Here is a 17,289-nt window from a genome sequence, read left to right on the forward strand (position 1 = left end):
GGGGAGGCATATTGCCTTTGGCACGCCTGCATTCCCCAGCAGCGCTTTCGCACACGTGGAAGCCGCAGCCGGAGCGGCAGCGAGGGCGGTCAGGGACGGCGGAGGCTCCGGCAGCCCCGCCGCGGGGCAGGGAATGGCGATGCCCGCGCCAGCCCCCGTGGCCTCCTGCAGCGGCGCGCCGGGAGGGCTTTCCGGAGAACGCGGGAGTCTGCGCGGCTGCATCCGTGGAAGCGCGCTGTGTTTTGCTCCTGAAGGTAGCTGCTCACTGTTCTCTGTTATAGCCTCTGAGTAACTCAGAAGAGACCCGTGGTTAGCTGCTGAAGATGTGCACAAGTATTGATGGAAATAGCGACAGCAATCAGACGGGGCAGACAGCAAACCAAACCGACCGGGTTAAACTCCTCGAGGGGAGCTCAGCCACCCGGAGACGGGAGGGCAGCAGGCAGAGCAGGCTCGCCTCGGGAAAGGGAAACCCGCGAGAAGGGAAGAAAGAGCGTTCTGCTGCCACAACAAAGCCGCATTTGTGCAAAACATGCATGCCTCTTTGCTTGTACGTGCTTATAATCCTCCTTTTTATTCAAAACGTTCCCTCTGAGGCAGCACCAAGGGATTAGGATCCATTTCTATTTTTAGGAGAGACAATAACGATGACATTGTTAATACGCATACAAAGTCTTAATTTACCTAAGGCACGCCTCTTGTTTCCTTGCCTTATCACAATCATACTAGACGCATGAAGCATTATCAGGGGCCTAGCCAGTACATCGTATAAAATAACAAAAAGAAATGTAATAATGCAAAAAACATTTAAAAATCAAACCTTGTCAACATTACAAAGCCACGACGGGGACGTCGAGGGCTGCTCCCAAGCTGTTACTCCACGGAGATGAGGCAGAACTGCGAACGCCCCGTGCGACAGCTCCCTGGAAGGCAAACACAGGGTGTGCACACGTGCACACGTACGTAAATAAAAATGCGTCAGGAGAAGGGAAATAAAGGAAAAGTCTATTGGCATGCTAGGAGCTTGCGCGTGAGTTAAAGCTGGCTTTGGAGACAGCTCCTGTCGTATCGAACATATAACAGATCAAAAGAGGAAAAATCACCTCCCAGCTTCTGCTTCAGCTTCTCTCCCCGTCACCAAGCGCAGGCGTCCGTCACTCTCACTCGGGCGTTCGGCACGTTTTTCCTGAAACTCATCCCTCCAGCTACCAAGAGAGCCTCCAGTCGCGTGCCTCCTTATAAACACGTTAGTGGCGTCTGCATCTCTTACTCCTTAATTTACCAGATGTCACTGTATCGTCTTGCCGCCTGTGTAAGCAGGGGCAGCCCGAGGTTGGCTGGGTGCTCGGCCAGCACACGGGGAGCCCCTCACCTTGGCCTCGGGCAGCCCACAGCGCTGCGAGCGAGAAGTAATGGCCACGGGGATGAAAATGGTGATTGCAGAGGAGTCGCCCAAGGGACAGATTAACTGCAGGAAAGCCTGCGAGGTGCCGATCTTGCCGATCGGCGAGAATCAGCGGCAGCCCGGGCGAGTTTTGGCAGCTAATGGCTTTTAACGCTGGCGACAGCGGCAGGAGGGAGCGGAGCAGGGGAGAGGTACCAGCACCACGGAAACCAAACCCAAAGGACACGTCAGCGGGAGCAACGTTCTGCAAACCTGGCGCTTACCCAACCTTCGGGAGGGCACAGCGCAACGCCCCCCGTGCCCCAGCAGTCATCTCACACCTAAAACGCTGTGTAAAGCCAGTTTCTCCTAAGAGAGGGTGTTTGGCCTCCAGAGCCCTTCCTGCCAACCCGTGCTTCCGCACCGTGATGCTCCCAAGCACTGCAAGGCCATTTTCGGGAGGTGACCCCCCCTGACCATCCATTCCCTGCGAGGTGCTGGCGGGGGACCGGTGCCCGAGCAGCGTGGGGAAGGAAGCCAGCGCCGGGGCTGGCAGCGTTAGAAATAGCGACCGGTGTCACTTTTGGGTCTTTTTACAGTTAATGAACATAATCCATCAGTGTCTAGATAAACCTTCCCACGCCTCGCCTGTTCTCAGCCGGTCCACTAACATTTTCGAAGTTAGGACTGCGCTAAATCTATTTCCCAAACAAGATCTCCAAGAGCGACCCTCAGCCGAGGAAAAGCCCCAAATCCGCGTGGTGCTAAATCCTGAGCTAAACCCAGCGCAGCTCTGAACGCCCCCTGCTCCTGCTCGTGGCCAGTGACCAACGCATCCGATGAGTAATGCACTGCGAGCAAACCGGAGACAACTGCTAGCTACTCAAGGATCGACTGCAAACAAGCAAATAGTTTGGGTGACTTCAGCAATTTTATTTCCTAAAAGTGATTGCCTTGCCTCTAGGAGGGACTGGGTTTATTCGTGCTGGAGGCAGAGGTGAGCAGGACAGAGCCGTGGAGGTGAGCAGGACAGCGCTTTAGCACGTGTCGCTTCGTTAGGGGAACCCCAAGGTCTGACCGAGCATCACGGCGGGCAGACGTCCTACAGCCGCAGGACGGGGGGTGGCGGAGGGTCCCCAGTGAACCCATCTGTGGGAGGAGAGGGAGCTCCCCCGGGCACCTGGCATCGCCACGAGAGCATCAATGCTCCTTGCCCTGCCACCCCAGGAAGGTTTCTTGCAGCGCTGCCTGGAGCAGAGGCCGCCTGCCCCGGCGCTGCCCGGCACTCACCGCACGCCGGCTCGCAGCCGGTGCAATGGAGCGGCCGTGCGCAAGGAGCTCCCGTCTCCCTGAAATCGCCCACGCAGGACCGCAGTGGGAACCCTCGCTCCGCGCTGGGAAAGCCGTGTTAGGTGCAGCCCCAGGCTGCCGTACGTGAGGATGCTGCGAAGGGCCGTGGTAACTCACGCACGGCAGCAAAGCGGGGGCACCCGCAGCCGGGGAGATGCTTACGAGCCAAAATGGATAAAAATCAGCTAGATGATTGGCTTCAATTAATTAATGGCTTATCAATGGTCCTGAGAGGACCCGGGATCACAGGCTCATAGCCACTGCCTGGTTGGGCTTTCTGCTGCTTTACAATTTCATACGCTGGCCAGTATCAGCTGAGTTTCTGCTCCCCAGCGCCCCGCGGTAGCTCTCCCACCACCCCCCCGCCTCGTGCCTTCGCCCACTCTTAGCCCCGGATTTCTACTCGAGGCATCTGCGGCCGCAAAGAGACCGCAATGGCTCCGAAAGGGGCGCGTGGCCTGGGGAAGAGAGACGTGCGTGTGCACGTGCGTGTGCACGCTGGGCGTTCCCTTTAGGCCGGTGTGCTTTGCGGCAGGACGCGGGCTGCAGCGTACGAACCTGGAGAAGAAGTTTCCACCCAGCGGTGCCTGCGGGAGCGCAGCCCCATGCAGCATCCCCTCTCCCCGGCTCCTGGAGCAGCGCTGGGTTTTCACTCTCTTCTCTCAAAAGCGCTTACCGAGCTGGCAGAGGTTCAAAGGCGAGAGATAAAAGTGACCAACAGACGGGTGTTCTGATCAGCCTGGTTCTGATCTTATTTCTACGAGCCGTTTATTGGTGTAATTACGTGCACTTTAGCTGTTCCCGTACCACGCCTCGCTTGCTTTGGCATTAAGGACTGATATCAGCGTGAGCGTGGTGAGACTGGGATGAAGCACCCAGCTTGTCCGAGTCTTGCGGGGGAGACGACCGTGAGACCCCAGATTACAGAATGCAGGAGGATGGAAAGATCTGAGCCAGCCCCGCAGCCCTGAGGAGCTCACGCAGAAAGGGTAACCACCACCATCTACAATGTTAAATGCAGGTGCGTAACGATACCAGTAAAGGCTAGCGTCGCTTTCCACAATATAGCTATATCTATATCATCTGTTTTATACATAATCTCTTTATCATGTCCATTTTATTTAATAATAAATCATATTCCATATTCCCCGACAGAATGAAGAGCGCCATCGGTGAAGCAGAATTCATTAAGGTGAAAAAAATCAATCTTGATTCACAAGGATGATCAATAGCTATATGGATATCAGGAATATATAGCATTAAATATGCTGTAACAATGGTATCTTTTAGAGGAAATACAGTTTGTGCACTAGGATGTGTGCTACGTGGAAGTTCCCTTTCTCACCTGTACCTAATGCAGGATTTCTGAGACACTGATGGAGTGATTTCTTACACCCATGGGAAGAAGGAAGAGCTCAATTAGCAGAGTTTTCTCTTTTTCCTTTTAGCTTAAAATTAAGAGTAAGCACTGAAATGCAAAAGCACAAGGAAAGGAACACGTACTTTGTTAGCTCCTTTTGGTACTCATAACTTCAGAGCTTTCAAAACCATTTGTTCGGTTGTTCTGAATGCATAGGATGTAAATCCTGCCCTGCTTGCTGCTGCTGCATCTATGAAATGCCAAAAATTTGTTACCGTACTTCAAAGAGGAATGATTTAAAATACGTTTTTCTCACATTTCAAACGTGTTCTAGAAACGCATAGTTCACATTACAGCTCCTGGGATTTCATAATCACAATAAATTTTCATTCCTGCATCCGCAGGTTTGATTAAAAGCAAGGAAGTCAGGACCCGCTATTTCCCCTGCTGGGGAGGCAGCCGACGGTACGAACAGAAAACGTTCCAGAAGTAGCAAACAACCCTCAAGCCCGGCTCCTTCCCTCTTGAAGAACGAAAAGGAAGAAACCCAAGGTCATACACAATATTCTTTCTAGCCGCTCCGCGCAGCGGGCTCTGCGAAGGGCTGAGGAGCCGTAACCGTTCCCAAAGCCTCTTGTCACGGCCGCTGCGTAAAGCAGCCCCCGGGGACGGGGCTGACGGGAGATGCTGGAGGAGCTTTTGTGCTGCTGTGGGAACCGCCGTGCAGCTGAAGCGGGACCGACGTCGCTGCCCCCCGCCCGCGGCCCCAGCCTCCCCAGGACCGCGGACACACGGAGCGTTCCGCCTCGTCTCGCCCACGCCTCCCTCCCCGAGGTCTGCTGGCAGAGGCGGAGCAGCGTGCCCAGCGCAGCCGGGTACCCGCGTCCCCCCCAGCGCCCTTCCACCCGGGACGCGCTCAGCCAGCAGCGCTGGTACCGCAGCCTGGCTCGTGTCTCTGGAAACGTGGTGCTGAGCGAGGAGGCCAGGGACAGCACCGAGGTCAGGCTGGGGGTACCTGCTCACGCACGGGGAGCTCAGCGCCGCCCAGGGACACCTGTGACATCACTTGCTCTTCTGCTGCGATTCCCGTGCTGGACGCCGGCTCCTTTGACGTGTTTGTGCTAAATTGTCAGAAGAAATTACAGCCAGCTTTGGAGGTTAAAAAAAAAAAAAAAGGTAGCGTTGGGTCTCGGTTGTTCTCCCCATGGGGAACCTCGCCGTCACGCGGAGGTGCCAGCCCCGGGGTCCCACTGCCCCCCTGCCCCCCAGGGACCCCGCACACACACCACCCACCCCCTTCCTCCAGACCCCTGTATAAGGGTTTAACAAAACCATGCGTTTAAAGCCAGGGGAATTAAAAAAGGACATTTGCAGACAAATAGCCTCAAAGATTCAGTAATTTACTTTCTCACTTGGGAGGCTTTCATGCCCGCTGGTCCAGGTTTCGGTGTCGCTCGCCCCGAGAGCTGGCTCTAGCGTGACCGAGGTCGCACTCCTGACGTCAAAGGCACTTTATTACGCAGTCGCAGCTCTAACCGCTGCTGTTTGGGGAACAACACTGAGCTGTTGAGAAACAACTAGCATCATCATAAAAGCTGACAAAAACCGTATGGCTTTACCAAAATATAAACTTACCTACGCAGGGCAAGCTGCACTTGAGCTGTTCGAGGGGTGTTGCACATTCATAGGGGTTTCCTGCCCCGTGAGATTCCTTTTCGATACAGAAAAGATCCTTCGGTGGAGAGGAGCCCCATCCAGCCCTAGGGGTGAGGTTACAACCCACGCGCTGCTTCGCAAGACCGCCCTTCTGCAGCCAAATCCTGCCAGAGCCCCGCCTGGCGCGTCGAAGTCCCGCACCAGCTCTTGCACGGGGAGACGGAGGCCCGGGGCATCTCACGAACCTCGACGCGCGTTTACTTGCAGGAGAGTGGCAAGGGTCCAGCGAGAGGTACCCGCTTCTCCACCCCAGCCCCAAGCGGAGGCGTTTGAAGTGCGATGATGACAAACACTGCTGTTTGCACGTCTCAATTCCATCCTGTCTTAGGCGGTGAAGAAACGCCAGGGTATTACAAAACCCCCACCAGATTCTGTAAGATTAAGCACACGACCCCTCTGCGAACGAGATTTCCCATTGAATATTACTTTCCAATACATTTCACATCCTAAAGACTGCAATTTACCGGGATATAAATCTGATAATAGTCTTCATTAAGCAATATTGTAAGGATTAAGAGGTTAATGAACATGTCACTAATCCTTCCAAGTAGCTAGCCATCCTAATCTCTTCTTTATACATGACACGTATAAAGAAAAGAGATTTAAAAAAAAAATCTCAAAACGAACTCGCTAATCTTAACAATGTGGCAGTACCTTGCGCTTTCTCCCCTTTGTAACAACAATATAAAAGGTTACGAGCTGTAACTCTGTGAAGAGCAGATGTTCTTTCTTTTCCTGGACTGAAAACATCTTCAGGCAAGCTTTAGCCTGAAGCAATTTGCAACAGGGCCATTAGAATCTGCTCAAAAATAGCATCGGTTAAATATACAGACATATATGTACACATACACATATATAGAGGCATACAGATAATCTATATCTATATGCACATTTATTAGAGACAGAGAGCTCTATCAGGTGATCCAATTCATCTACTCAACAAATTTAAAGCTCCCTGCAGTATATTTTTCCAGCCCAGTTTTCAAAGCCTTTCCATATTTTTGGCCAGAAGATGATGCCATTCTACAAAACTCACCAGGCGTTTTCCAACCTTCGCACCTCCTCAGTATTTTTTTTTCCCTTTTCTCAACATTTTCTGTATTTCTGTCTTTTTCCATATGCCCAGCAGGTACAGAGAACTGAGTGAAGCACTTACCTGGTAAAATGGGCTTTTCAGCTTCCCTGGAGAGCGCCTCGCCCCCTCGCTGCAGCCACGGAGCCTTCTCCACGGTGTGGTGGGACGCTTTCATATTTCCAAATTAACCCACGTCACCTGATGATCCAGCAGCTCTGCTGCTTCTTGGGTTTGGCCTGCGTCACAGAAAGGTATTTCAGAATTAGAGAAGTGGTAAATAAACCAAAGCATGCTCTTATTCACGGACTACGCAAAATGTTATGTTCGCGGTTTTTGGCTAGAAATCATTGAAGTAGAGATAAAATATGCGGTTGTAATTAGCGTATTTTTTAACGTCCTGCTTGGGCACGTGAAGACTCGGATTTTTGGTGACAACGTAATGAGCAGAGACAGATACTGATTTTTTCGGGGGGGGGGGGAAAAACCGTAACGTGTGGGAGCGGAGGCAGGACTTACAAACGTAGTGAAACCCAGGTGTGCAACGCTGTCCGGCAGCAGGAACGTCCCATGCAGGCACGATGCCACCTCCTACCCGCTGCAGCGTGGCAGAGCACACGAAAGGCCGAGAGTGAAATGGTCTTCACTTCTGAAGGAAATCAACGGTAAGTACAGCTCCCTGGGGAAGAACAGCAATTTGGGACAAATAAGCCACGTCCCTCTTTCTTACCAAGGTCCTGTGTTTTCAAGGTTTTGCCTCGTGCAGGATGAAGAGCGATGCTCTGGCCTCTCCCCGGCTGCCGGCTGGGTCCTGGCGCGGTCTCAGCACAAGGCACCACGAGAGATTAAAGACACGGCAAATACGAAGGCTAATCTAATGAGACACCTTTCCGTCACCTTTAATTACGCGATTGTTTAACATCCACCGCGGAGCACGTTGGGACGGTGCTGGGAGATCTTTCTGTTCCAAGCGCGAAGCTCAGCAAACTCGGGGAGCAGAAACCTCCGCGGCCGCTCCTCAGCCAGCCCCTGCTCCGCGGCGGCGAGGGCGGGGGGACGGGCGCACCCCTCCTCCGACACGCTGCAGCACCCAAACGCTGCGGCATCAGCCCGTGCCACGCCGGGAGGGAACGGGGCGAGACCCCCGCTCCTGTTCGAGGGGCCCCCAAAATACCTCCCGGTACTGCGGGAAATTGTGTCTATTCTTCCTGATTTGGGGAAAAGAAACTTTGAATACCAGAATTTTGACAATTGAGTGCTCAGGGTTTAAACTAAGCGCTGTTTAAAAGAGACCGCGGTTCCCATTTCGTGTCTGAAATCCGGATCTTGGACCTCAACGCTGCCCAGACACTCTGGACCAGGGAGATGGGAAGCAGTCCTCAGAAGATGCTGAGCAGGTTTATCCTCTGCCCACGGACAAAAATACCTCATTGTCTGTTTGGAGAGCAACAAACCGCAACGCTGCACGAGCGAGGGGTCAGAAACGCTCCTCTGGCGCTGGCAAGCCCCGGTGCCGGCGGTTCCCTGCTGACGTGCGGAGCAGCAGTGGCTGACCTGTGCACAGCTCCCCCCCCCCAAATTCAGCTATTTCCCTGCAGAAATTAGCACGCAGCCTCTCTGTTTTGGAGAACAATCTGTCATTACTCAACGCCGTATGTTCCTGGCCACGACACAGCTCTCCGGTGATACCGCGCGTCCTGCAGCGCCATCGCTCCTCGCTGGTATTGCGTCTCGAGCCTCCCACTCTTCTCTGGGCAACCTGTGCCAGGGCCTCACCGGGAAGAATTTCTTCCCACGATCTCCTCTCCATCTCCCCCCCTTCCCCTGGTCCTGCACTCCCTGCCCTCGCCAACAGGTCCTCTCCAGCGTGCAGCACGCACGTCCTTCTCGGAGAAGGAACCCCCACGCTCTCCAAGGCAGCCTCTCGCTTGGGAAACGGGGTGCGCGGATTCGAATGAGGTCCCTCGGGGTGCCCCCACCGTGCGGCTGCTGGGGACACAGGGGACGTCCCCCGACCCCGCACCCCGGGGGTGGGCGCGGGCACCTCGCCGGGGCTGGAAGAGCTGCAGGATTGGGTAAAGGCACGCGTTTACAGGCAGGCACGCACGCACGCGGAAAAAATGCGCGGGGGGGCTGCAATGCTCTGCTAGCTCCTGCCCAGCCTCTCCGGGCTCACGTCGTTATTTCAAGTTGATCAATTAAAGACATAACGCTGACAACACTGAGCAGCTGCAATAAGCAGTAAGTTGCTAGCAAGAGCAGCTTTTTGTTGGTAATAAACCCAGCCTCCCTTGACACCACTTTTGGAGGCTTTTTTTACAGGCTCGTACAAGTCGGACGGGACCTCGGGAAGTCGCTGAGTCTAACCTCCTGCTCGCCCTGGATTTATCTCCCTCTACATTTTTATACCCTAGGTGAGAAGATTTGTGGGTTTAATAATACAAAATTTGGTATAATCCTTGCCAAGTAGGAAAATTAAAACGCTTTTCAGTAATAGCACCCCACCAAAGCGACCTGACCCGATTTCCAGCTACCCCGGACCGCCGGTACGCGCGAGTTCTGCCTGAAGCCCACCGGGTGCTGCGTGTGCCTGCAGGGTAAGCAACAGGCTTTGGAGCAAACCCAATAAATACTGACACCAGCAGGAAAAAACCTGTTAGCAAACTTAGATGCACGTGCCTGTCGGGAACTAACCTCTATTACTCTTCTGCTACTAAGTCCTCTCTTGTTCGCATTGTGCGGCGACCGGACCGAGCCGGGGGGGTCTGCCAGGGGCGGGAGAGCTTGGCCGTGGGCATGGAGAGCAGAAAGGGGACGGGATGGGGCACTGAAATCCCCCCCGGGGCTGCGGTGCCCCTGCCTGTCCCCAGACACATCTCCTAAAGATGCTCTGGCGTCTCACCTCATCTCCAGCTCATCGGCAGAAACAGGTGAAACGCACAAATACACTTCTTACAGCTCCTCGCACGTCCAAATCCATAGAAAGGTCATAAAGTCAGTATCTGCCCCTTAAATGTGAGGGTTCTCACCAAAATTAGGACCTTAATATGCACAGGGCAGAACACGTTACTCCATTTTGCTTTGTAACTGAAGCCGACAAATATCAATCTTATTTGAAACGCGATGTTCCCTGGGCTGGAGGCTGAATTCCACTTTTTGTTTTCCTCCCAGCACTTCCTGGGACTTCAACACACAAAACTTAAATAATTCTCGTAGCGAGAGAAAGGGCTTGGAACCAGTACGAAACGTCCGTTCAGCCGGGAGCGAGACTCGTGGCGCTTGTCGCTGACCCACCGCAGACTTGTCGGGGGGACGACCCGCTCGCAGGAGTTTGCTCCGTCACCGTGGCTCTGCTTCCCGCGCCATCGCAACTCCCCGGTGGAAGCACCACGCCAACGCCCCCGTTCCCTCAGCGTGCTGTCTGGGTCCGTTTATACTGCGAGGGGTAACGGTTAAAGGAAAAACTGCGCAGTTCCAGTGAAAGCAGGGCTGCAGAGCAGCAATTCCATCCGTCCAGGTGAGACTCAAGCCTTGCGGCAGACACAGCCCTGCAGACCACGAGGGCGATATCTTACCGCGATAACGGCAGAGCTGACCGGAATTGTTCCTGTTCAACGCCTGGCACCTTCGAGTAGATAAAATACGCTGGCTGTGCAGGGCTGACCCTATTACTGATGCACTCCTAGCCAACGAAACGCCCGCCGTTATCAGCGTTTGTGGCAAAAAGAGGCAAACCCATACGGGCCAGCCTCCTCCGCAGACCCTGGACTCCCTCGCCCTGCCCCAGCTCAGTGGGCGTCCGTCCTCACGAGAGCCTGGGCCATCGCACGGGCAGTCAAGGCAAGTTCTGCACCGACGTCCCCTTTTAACAACATACCTGTGCCGCCGACTTACTGCCAACGAGCTTTGTAGCTGAGCTTGGATTTAACGAACGCTGCCAGCCGAGGGGGCTGCGGGGACCCCCCCGCGTTCCCCGGAGCGGGGAACCCTTGCTCTTTCTCGGCAGCTCGCCTGATTTTCCAGCAGAAGAAAGCCCGGCTGCCGACACGCACCTTGCGGCGGTGCCGGTGGTGCCTCCCAGTGCCATTTGGTGGTGCCTCCCAGTGCCATTTGCTCTCCTTTTCTCTGCTGGTTTCTTGGAAATTAAAAAAAAAAATGGTTAAAATCTACAGCGCTTGGAGATACGTTTCACTTTTCCATCATCTCTGGTGCGGTGACCGGCGGTACCCCGACAGACCGTGGGTACACCCGACTGTACACAGGCTTTCCTCCCGCTGCCTCCCCAGCCCCGCTCCGGGGGGGGGTCCCGGGGCGAGCAAGGGCACCCCACGAGCAGCCCCAAAGCGAAGAACCGTGGTGCTGCCGAGCGCTCCGGCAATTCATCAGCTGCCCAGAAGGTCCCAGGGTGCGAGGCCGTGAGGGTGCACATTATGCGGGAATAACGAGCTGCAACGTGGAGAGATTAATCTAATTAACTCACAAATCTGAACTTCTTGTATCTGCTTGACTTCATATTCCCTGCAAAGAAAATGCTTCATCTGCGTGTGGGGGGGGCGGCTCCACAAAACCCTTAAACAGAGTTCAAAAGGAGAGAAGAACACGTACCGTTTTTAAGGAAAATGAGATGTAGGTTGTTCCCCTCACTGTAATTTCAGCTCTACAATCAGTCCTAATTATTAACATCTCTGGGAAATGCAAAAAAAAGAGAAAAATACCTCTATGTCTGCATTCATTACTCACAAATACATTATTTTATGATTCATTTAAACGATTCACATACTATAATTAACATGAGCTCTACAGTTAATTGCATCTTTGCAAAACAGTTTAATAATCAGAGTAGAAACTTAACAGTCATTTTTTTAATCGCATCTATGCGATGAATGTTTTATATACACTGCAGCTCGTCAGAAACAAATACACAAATACATATTTCTCTGAAGACAACCTGAAGCACGTAAACCTCGATAAAAAGGATTTAATTTTTCTTCTCTGTAGTTGCATGAGCGAGGATGATACTCTGGAAGGGCATCAGCTTGTTAAATGAGACATTAACTGGTAGCACTTCCGTAAATTAGTTGATCAAAGGACACTGTAACAGCACAGAAGGCTGAATTAGGAAATTAAAATTGCTATTATAAAAAAATATCTTTTTTATCACCTTCACTGCTATCATTTCTTTGTCAGTAACTCTAAAGTAATGCAGATGAAGGCTACATTATCTTCTACCACTTGTAACACTCTGAGCACTTTGCTTAAGTCTTTGTAGGGCTAGTAACAAAAAGCCTCCATTTGTGCAGCAATTAACAGAAAAATCTGAAATAATTCAACACTGGCACACTATTATCTGTGCTACAACTTCTCAGCAACCACATCCACTACAGCGCCGACACGAACTGATCTCTCCCTCTGTGTCTCCTGAGGGTTAATTTTCATTTGCGTTTATAGATCCTTTGTTTTTAAAATACTCTCCCCACCCCCGCTTCTTACCAGCACTCCTCCAGCCGCTTCAGGATTCAAGATGCCACTAAAAAAAAAAAAAAAAAAAAGAATCCCCCAGCCCCCCAAGCAAGAGAAAAAGAGGAGAAAAGCTCCGTTACTGACAGCCCCCGTTACCTCCCTGCAGAACCAGACCCTGCATTTCCTTGCAGCTCTGCGACGGGGGCGAACGCGACACGACGGCCCGTCCCCTGCCCCGCCGCGGGGAGAACCGAAGCAGTATTTCTCTGGAAACTACTCCCTTCCCACTGCGTTATTCTCTTTTTTTCCCCCAAACGCGGGCGGTTAACGCAGCCTTCGGGCAATATCTAGCGCAGCAGGGCAAAATCCCGGGGTTCAAGCGTGAGCCGCGGACCCTGCCGCGCTTCCCCAGGCTGGGTGTTCCGGCGTGACGATGCTCTCCGAGGGGGGTTGGAAAATTGAGCCTGAAACGCCAGCGGAGGGTCAGCCACAGCCGCCCGCGTCGACCTGCCCGGCTGCACTCGCGTGCGGCCACCTCTCCATCCCTCGCATCACCGCGGGAACAGCTCTTCTGCTGTCTCCGAAGTTCTGCGTGTAAATAAAGGATCTACGAGTATAGGGGGTGTAGTGCAAAGTCCGGATTTTTTTTACCATATAAAAAGGAAGTACGTACAGAAAAAGACGAACGCACCAGGAGAAAACTAAACCAGTGTATTTTAATTCTACAAAAGTGTATAAATATTTAAATGTACAGCAAAGAGTGCCAGTGTACCATTTAATAACCGTTATAACATTTTAAATGCGTAATTCTTTATCCACAACCTACTTTTATAAATTTAATTTAAATTTGTGTTCCCGGCACTTATCCAGGAGCCTCTGTAAGCGTCTCCTCCACACCACCACACCCCAGGCTTTTTTTCCTGCTCTGGAAAATACCAAGCAGAATTCCAACATTTTTCAAATAACCCTTTTTATTATCTCAGAGCACCGCGGCCTTTTCGCAAGGCACCGCTTACCGAGCTGTCCCGAGTAGGTGCTCGCAGAGGAGAAATAAGTTCAAAGGAAGCGGGGGTGCAGCAATGGTTCTGGCTGGACGTTACTACACGTTGGAGAGGAAGCAGGGACACAGAAAGCCACGGAAGCAAGAAAACACATCCCTGGTGCTCGTTCAGCACCGTCGGCCATACAGCAGCTTGTAGTTACTAGCAGGTTACGTGTGGTGTAGTCTCAGCAGCCGTGTGAGCTGCGGGGACGGGGGCAGGCGTGCGGCTACCCCGAGCAGTGCAAACTGTGTCGGTGCTGCCCAGCTGCCCTCACCTCCCAAACCGTCCCCATCCTCTCACAGCTCCGGCCTGAGAGCCGCCTCGTGCCAGGCTCAGCCCAGCACCCGATGCAGCCCGAGGGCGTGGGATCGGGGAAGATCTCTGCTTTCAAATAAAAAAAATAAAAAAAAATCAGAACATGGAGTTTTGCAGCTTTTCTTCAACGCGCTATTCGTACTGGAGAGCAACGAATGAGCCAGCCCTCCTAGCGATGGGAAACACGCATCCGCAGAGAAACCCACCCGCACCGCTCCAAACGCCCGTTTCAGCTGGGGGCTGTACCTGGCCTCCCCGACCTCCGCGGGTCGCGGAAGGTGCCAGGAGACCAAAAGCCACGCGGCGTTTTGCAGCGTTTGTGGTTCAACTCACTCTCCGAAACGTTCGCTTCGCTGATGCCACCCAGCATTACAGCTCGCTCTCACGGCATCAAAGCCCTTCTTAACAAACGGGAGAACCAGCAACGCTTTTCCAGGGAAAGCAACAAATATTCAGCGTTTGCAAGGTTCTTCGTATTTTAAACACGTGGTGCAAATAGCAGTCAATCCTCCCGACACCTTTCTGACATATTTCTAAATGGGGAAACAAAGATCAACCGATGGTTTTCGGCTAGGCTCCGTTTGCGGGTCCTGAACTTCAGGCACTGACCACCAGAGGCAGCCGACTGAGCCATTTTAAATGATTTTAGCCCAAAAGACTTGTCAAGGCAACGCCTGAATTCAGTGGCCGGAGGAAGGGCTGGGGCGCAGCAGCTTGCGTTCACTCGCTACACCCCACCACTGATGGTCCCCGACGCCGTACCGGCATTTAAGGCGCCCTCGCCATCACCACCTCACTCTCCGTAAACGAGGTTTTGTGTGAAATTCCTCCGGAACGAGACTCGCGGGGTTTCTGCATCCTTACCGAGGAGGTAAAGCCAGGATCCGGCCCCTCCAAGCCCAGGGAAATACTCACCGCGACTGAAGTTAAACAGGTACTGCAGCGCTTCCTCCTGGGGCTGAGCATTATCTCTAGACGCCAGCGTGCCGAAGACCTACAGCAACACTTCTCCGGCCGCGAGGGATGCGCGTACTCGCTCCTAAGCGAGCACAACCCAACGCGGAGGCATTTCCCATCTCTTCTCCCCCAGGCTGGGACGCAGCAGTGCGGGCACCCACCGTACCCAAACGCTGCGAGCTCGCTGGCTTAGCCAAGGGATTATACGCTTTACGATAAGGTTAACCTTTATAGCAATTCTAAGGAGAAAAACATTCTTTTCTTCATCTGTTTGTGAGATCGCACCTGAAGCCTAGAGAGCCGCACGCCGGCTGCTCCCTGCCATCGCCTTCCGGCAGCGACACTAAGAAAAGCCCCCGGTCGGAACAGGGCGGCGGGGGAGGCTCGGCAGCCTTCGCCCTCGGCAGCCACGTGGCAGGTGACGCCGCCCGCCACCCTCTCCTGATGCTCCTGGATGCCGTCGGACCTTCCACACCATTTACTTCTGCAAGGACGTGCAAAAGCCAAGTGCCTGGATGCGTCATCCACCAGCGCGAGTGGCTGCTCACGTGGCAAAAGCCCTCGGACGGGAGATGAAGGAACGATTTAGTAATTGTTTTCTGCATGGAGGTTGGCGTTTAAATCTGTTCATGATGTTTGCATGCTCTTTCTGTGAGGTGGAATGACGGCCTTCTCCTGTTTTGCTAGCTTTTAAGCCACGTTGTGTACTTTTGTGGTGATTTGGAGAGGAGAACTGGAAGTGTTTGACCCTACTTTGAGCTTCCACTCTGAGTGAATCCGTGATACTCCAGCTCCCACGCATGCACAGCAATCACTTTTCCAATTTAATATCCTTCTATTTTTCATTTAATGATGTGTATCAAGAAAATATGGTCTATAAATTTATAATACATACATATATATGACACTATTAATCCATAACGACCAGAGCTTTATACAGAAAATATTGTCGTTTTTTAATGGCCTAGTGCATAAACAGACCTTTTGCAGAATTGTGAGTGAAATAAAGGGAACCCATCTGACCGCTTACCCGCGCTGTACCACGTGGCTGCTGCCGCCCCGTGATTTAGGGCTCTTGAACCCTCCAGGCAATGGGAAGTTACAGATTACTGCCGAAACCCCAGCCCGTCGCGCAGCAGATGCATTTTGGGGAGCGCGTGCCGCTGGGGTCACCACGAGAAACGTCACCAATACGTATAGGAAACGCCACCCGTACGTATAGGACCCTTCCACGCGTCGCGCCGCGGGCCGGCGCGGCATCAGTTCCTGCGATGCCTCCGACACGACTGCATGCCATCAGCATGTTTTTAATAACCACGCTAACAAAATGATTAAGCCACGACATTATTAAAAATCTAAATAAGCATCTGTCATTGCTATCGAAGCAAGAACACCTGGAGCCAGAACTCAGAGTCGATCCAGTTTCACCCTCTGGGCGTAGGGGATCCACGGATGAAGCTCCCGTCTGTGCCTGATGCAGGATGCAGTGTTATATACTAACGCTTAAGGGTGGCAGCTATAGGGATCGTGGTCAGAGCAACTCGCAGTCTCCGGCGGTCTCAGGGTTTGGTACCTCCACCTGCACCCCCCTGCAGCTCCCCAGGTGCCAGCCCCAGCCGGTTCTCTTCCCATCGCAGAGGACACTTCAATCTGAGCTGGTCTGAGCGACTCACGCGCGTCATTCCTCCTTCTTAACGCTGTTCCCACGTCTTTTGCCGTTGCCTCATTTGATTTAATTTCAATTTCTGAGTGCAGTCTTTGCTCACTTTTGCTGCTTTTCCAAACACCGGATCTCATTTGTCTCCCAGCACAAAGCACGAAGCTTTTGCTCTGACTGGTGACTTTGCTACTCAGCGCGGTTCTGCACCGAGTCCCACTCGACACGAGAACAGCAAATATCCCCACCGCGTGCCGGGACAGACCAGCACCAACACATCCAGCTCAGGAGATGCCTGCCAGGATGGTTCCCAGTGCCACTGAGTGTCATAAGGCATTCTGTACCGGGTCACTTCTCGGCAGTGGTGCGCGACAGGCAGAACACCCTCCATCCCAACCTCTTTGCTGTAGGGTTCATAGAGGTTTCCCTGGAACCTTTTCTGAGCACGTTTGTGTTGACAACAGCACGTGTTTTGACATTCATAGGCTCAGACGAGCTGCTTTGGAACAGTCACAGGCTTCGAAGGGGCACGTGGAGACCCGCCTCATCAAGGAACAGCCCCCGTGACTTTGCTCTGACAGTTGGGATTTGGAGAGGGCTTCAGCACCGCTGGCCTCAGCAAGGAGGAGGGGAGGAGGAAGAGGAGGAGGAGGAGGAGGAGGACATCCCAGCCGAGGCAGCGGGTCTGCGCCGACTTCAGGCACCCAGGGTCATGTTGCGCAGCAGCCACTGCTGGGAACGGCCGTCACCGCACTCCCTCATGGTGGGAACCATCTTGTCCTCCTCCGACGGCTCATCCAGACACTGGTTGCTGTTGACGTGCCTCAGGGTGAGCTTCTGCAATAGAGAAGGGTAAGAGCTGCAGCAAGATAGTTACTGCTGAGAACCAGTGAATGCGTTTTCGGTCTTATTTCAGTATTATGCTAGGCACTACACAAGGCACGAGACAGGTACTCATCCCTGGCCGTCCCTCGT

At 53.1% G+C, this 17,289-nt stretch overlaps 1 protein-coding gene and 1 long non-coding RNA gene across 3 annotated transcripts in view; both read right to left on the reverse strand.

Moving 5' to 3' along the window:
• Positions 1 to 3,366: 3,366 nt before the first annotated feature.
• Positions 3,367 to 8,671, reverse strand: LOC129208345 (uncharacterized). Of its 2 annotated transcripts, none has more exons than XR_008577786.1 (6): positions 7,613 to 8,671; positions 7,402 to 7,531; positions 6,967 to 7,121; positions 5,730 to 6,181; positions 5,507 to 5,657; positions 3,367 to 5,243 (listed from the first exon to the last, which is right to left on the reverse strand). It is a non-coding gene; the product is annotated as an uncharacterized LOC129208345 (long non-coding RNA). The 2 variants fall into 2 exon arrangements; XR_008577787.1 differs by having other exon boundaries at positions 5,499 to 5,657.
• A 6,918-nt stretch (positions 8,672 to 15,589) lies between these two features.
• GALNT13 (polypeptide N-acetylgalactosaminyltransferase 13) overlaps positions 15,590 to 17,289 on the reverse strand; it is a 136,209-nt gene continuing 134,509 nt past the window's right edge. The window contains exon 13 of the mRNA XM_054829171.1: positions 15,590 to 17,151. Coding sequence (XP_054685146.1) covers positions 17,011 to 17,151 — 141 coding nt within the window. The 3' untranslated portion in view covers positions 15,590 to 17,010. The remainder of the gene's footprint in view (positions 17,152 to 17,289) is intronic.

The sequence above is a fragment of the Grus americana genome, chromosome 6, assembly GCF_028858705.1.
Source record: "Grus americana isolate bGruAme1 chromosome 6, bGruAme1.mat, whole genome shotgun sequence".
Lineage (NCBI taxonomy): Eukaryota > Metazoa > Chordata > Aves > Gruiformes > Gruidae > Grus > Grus americana.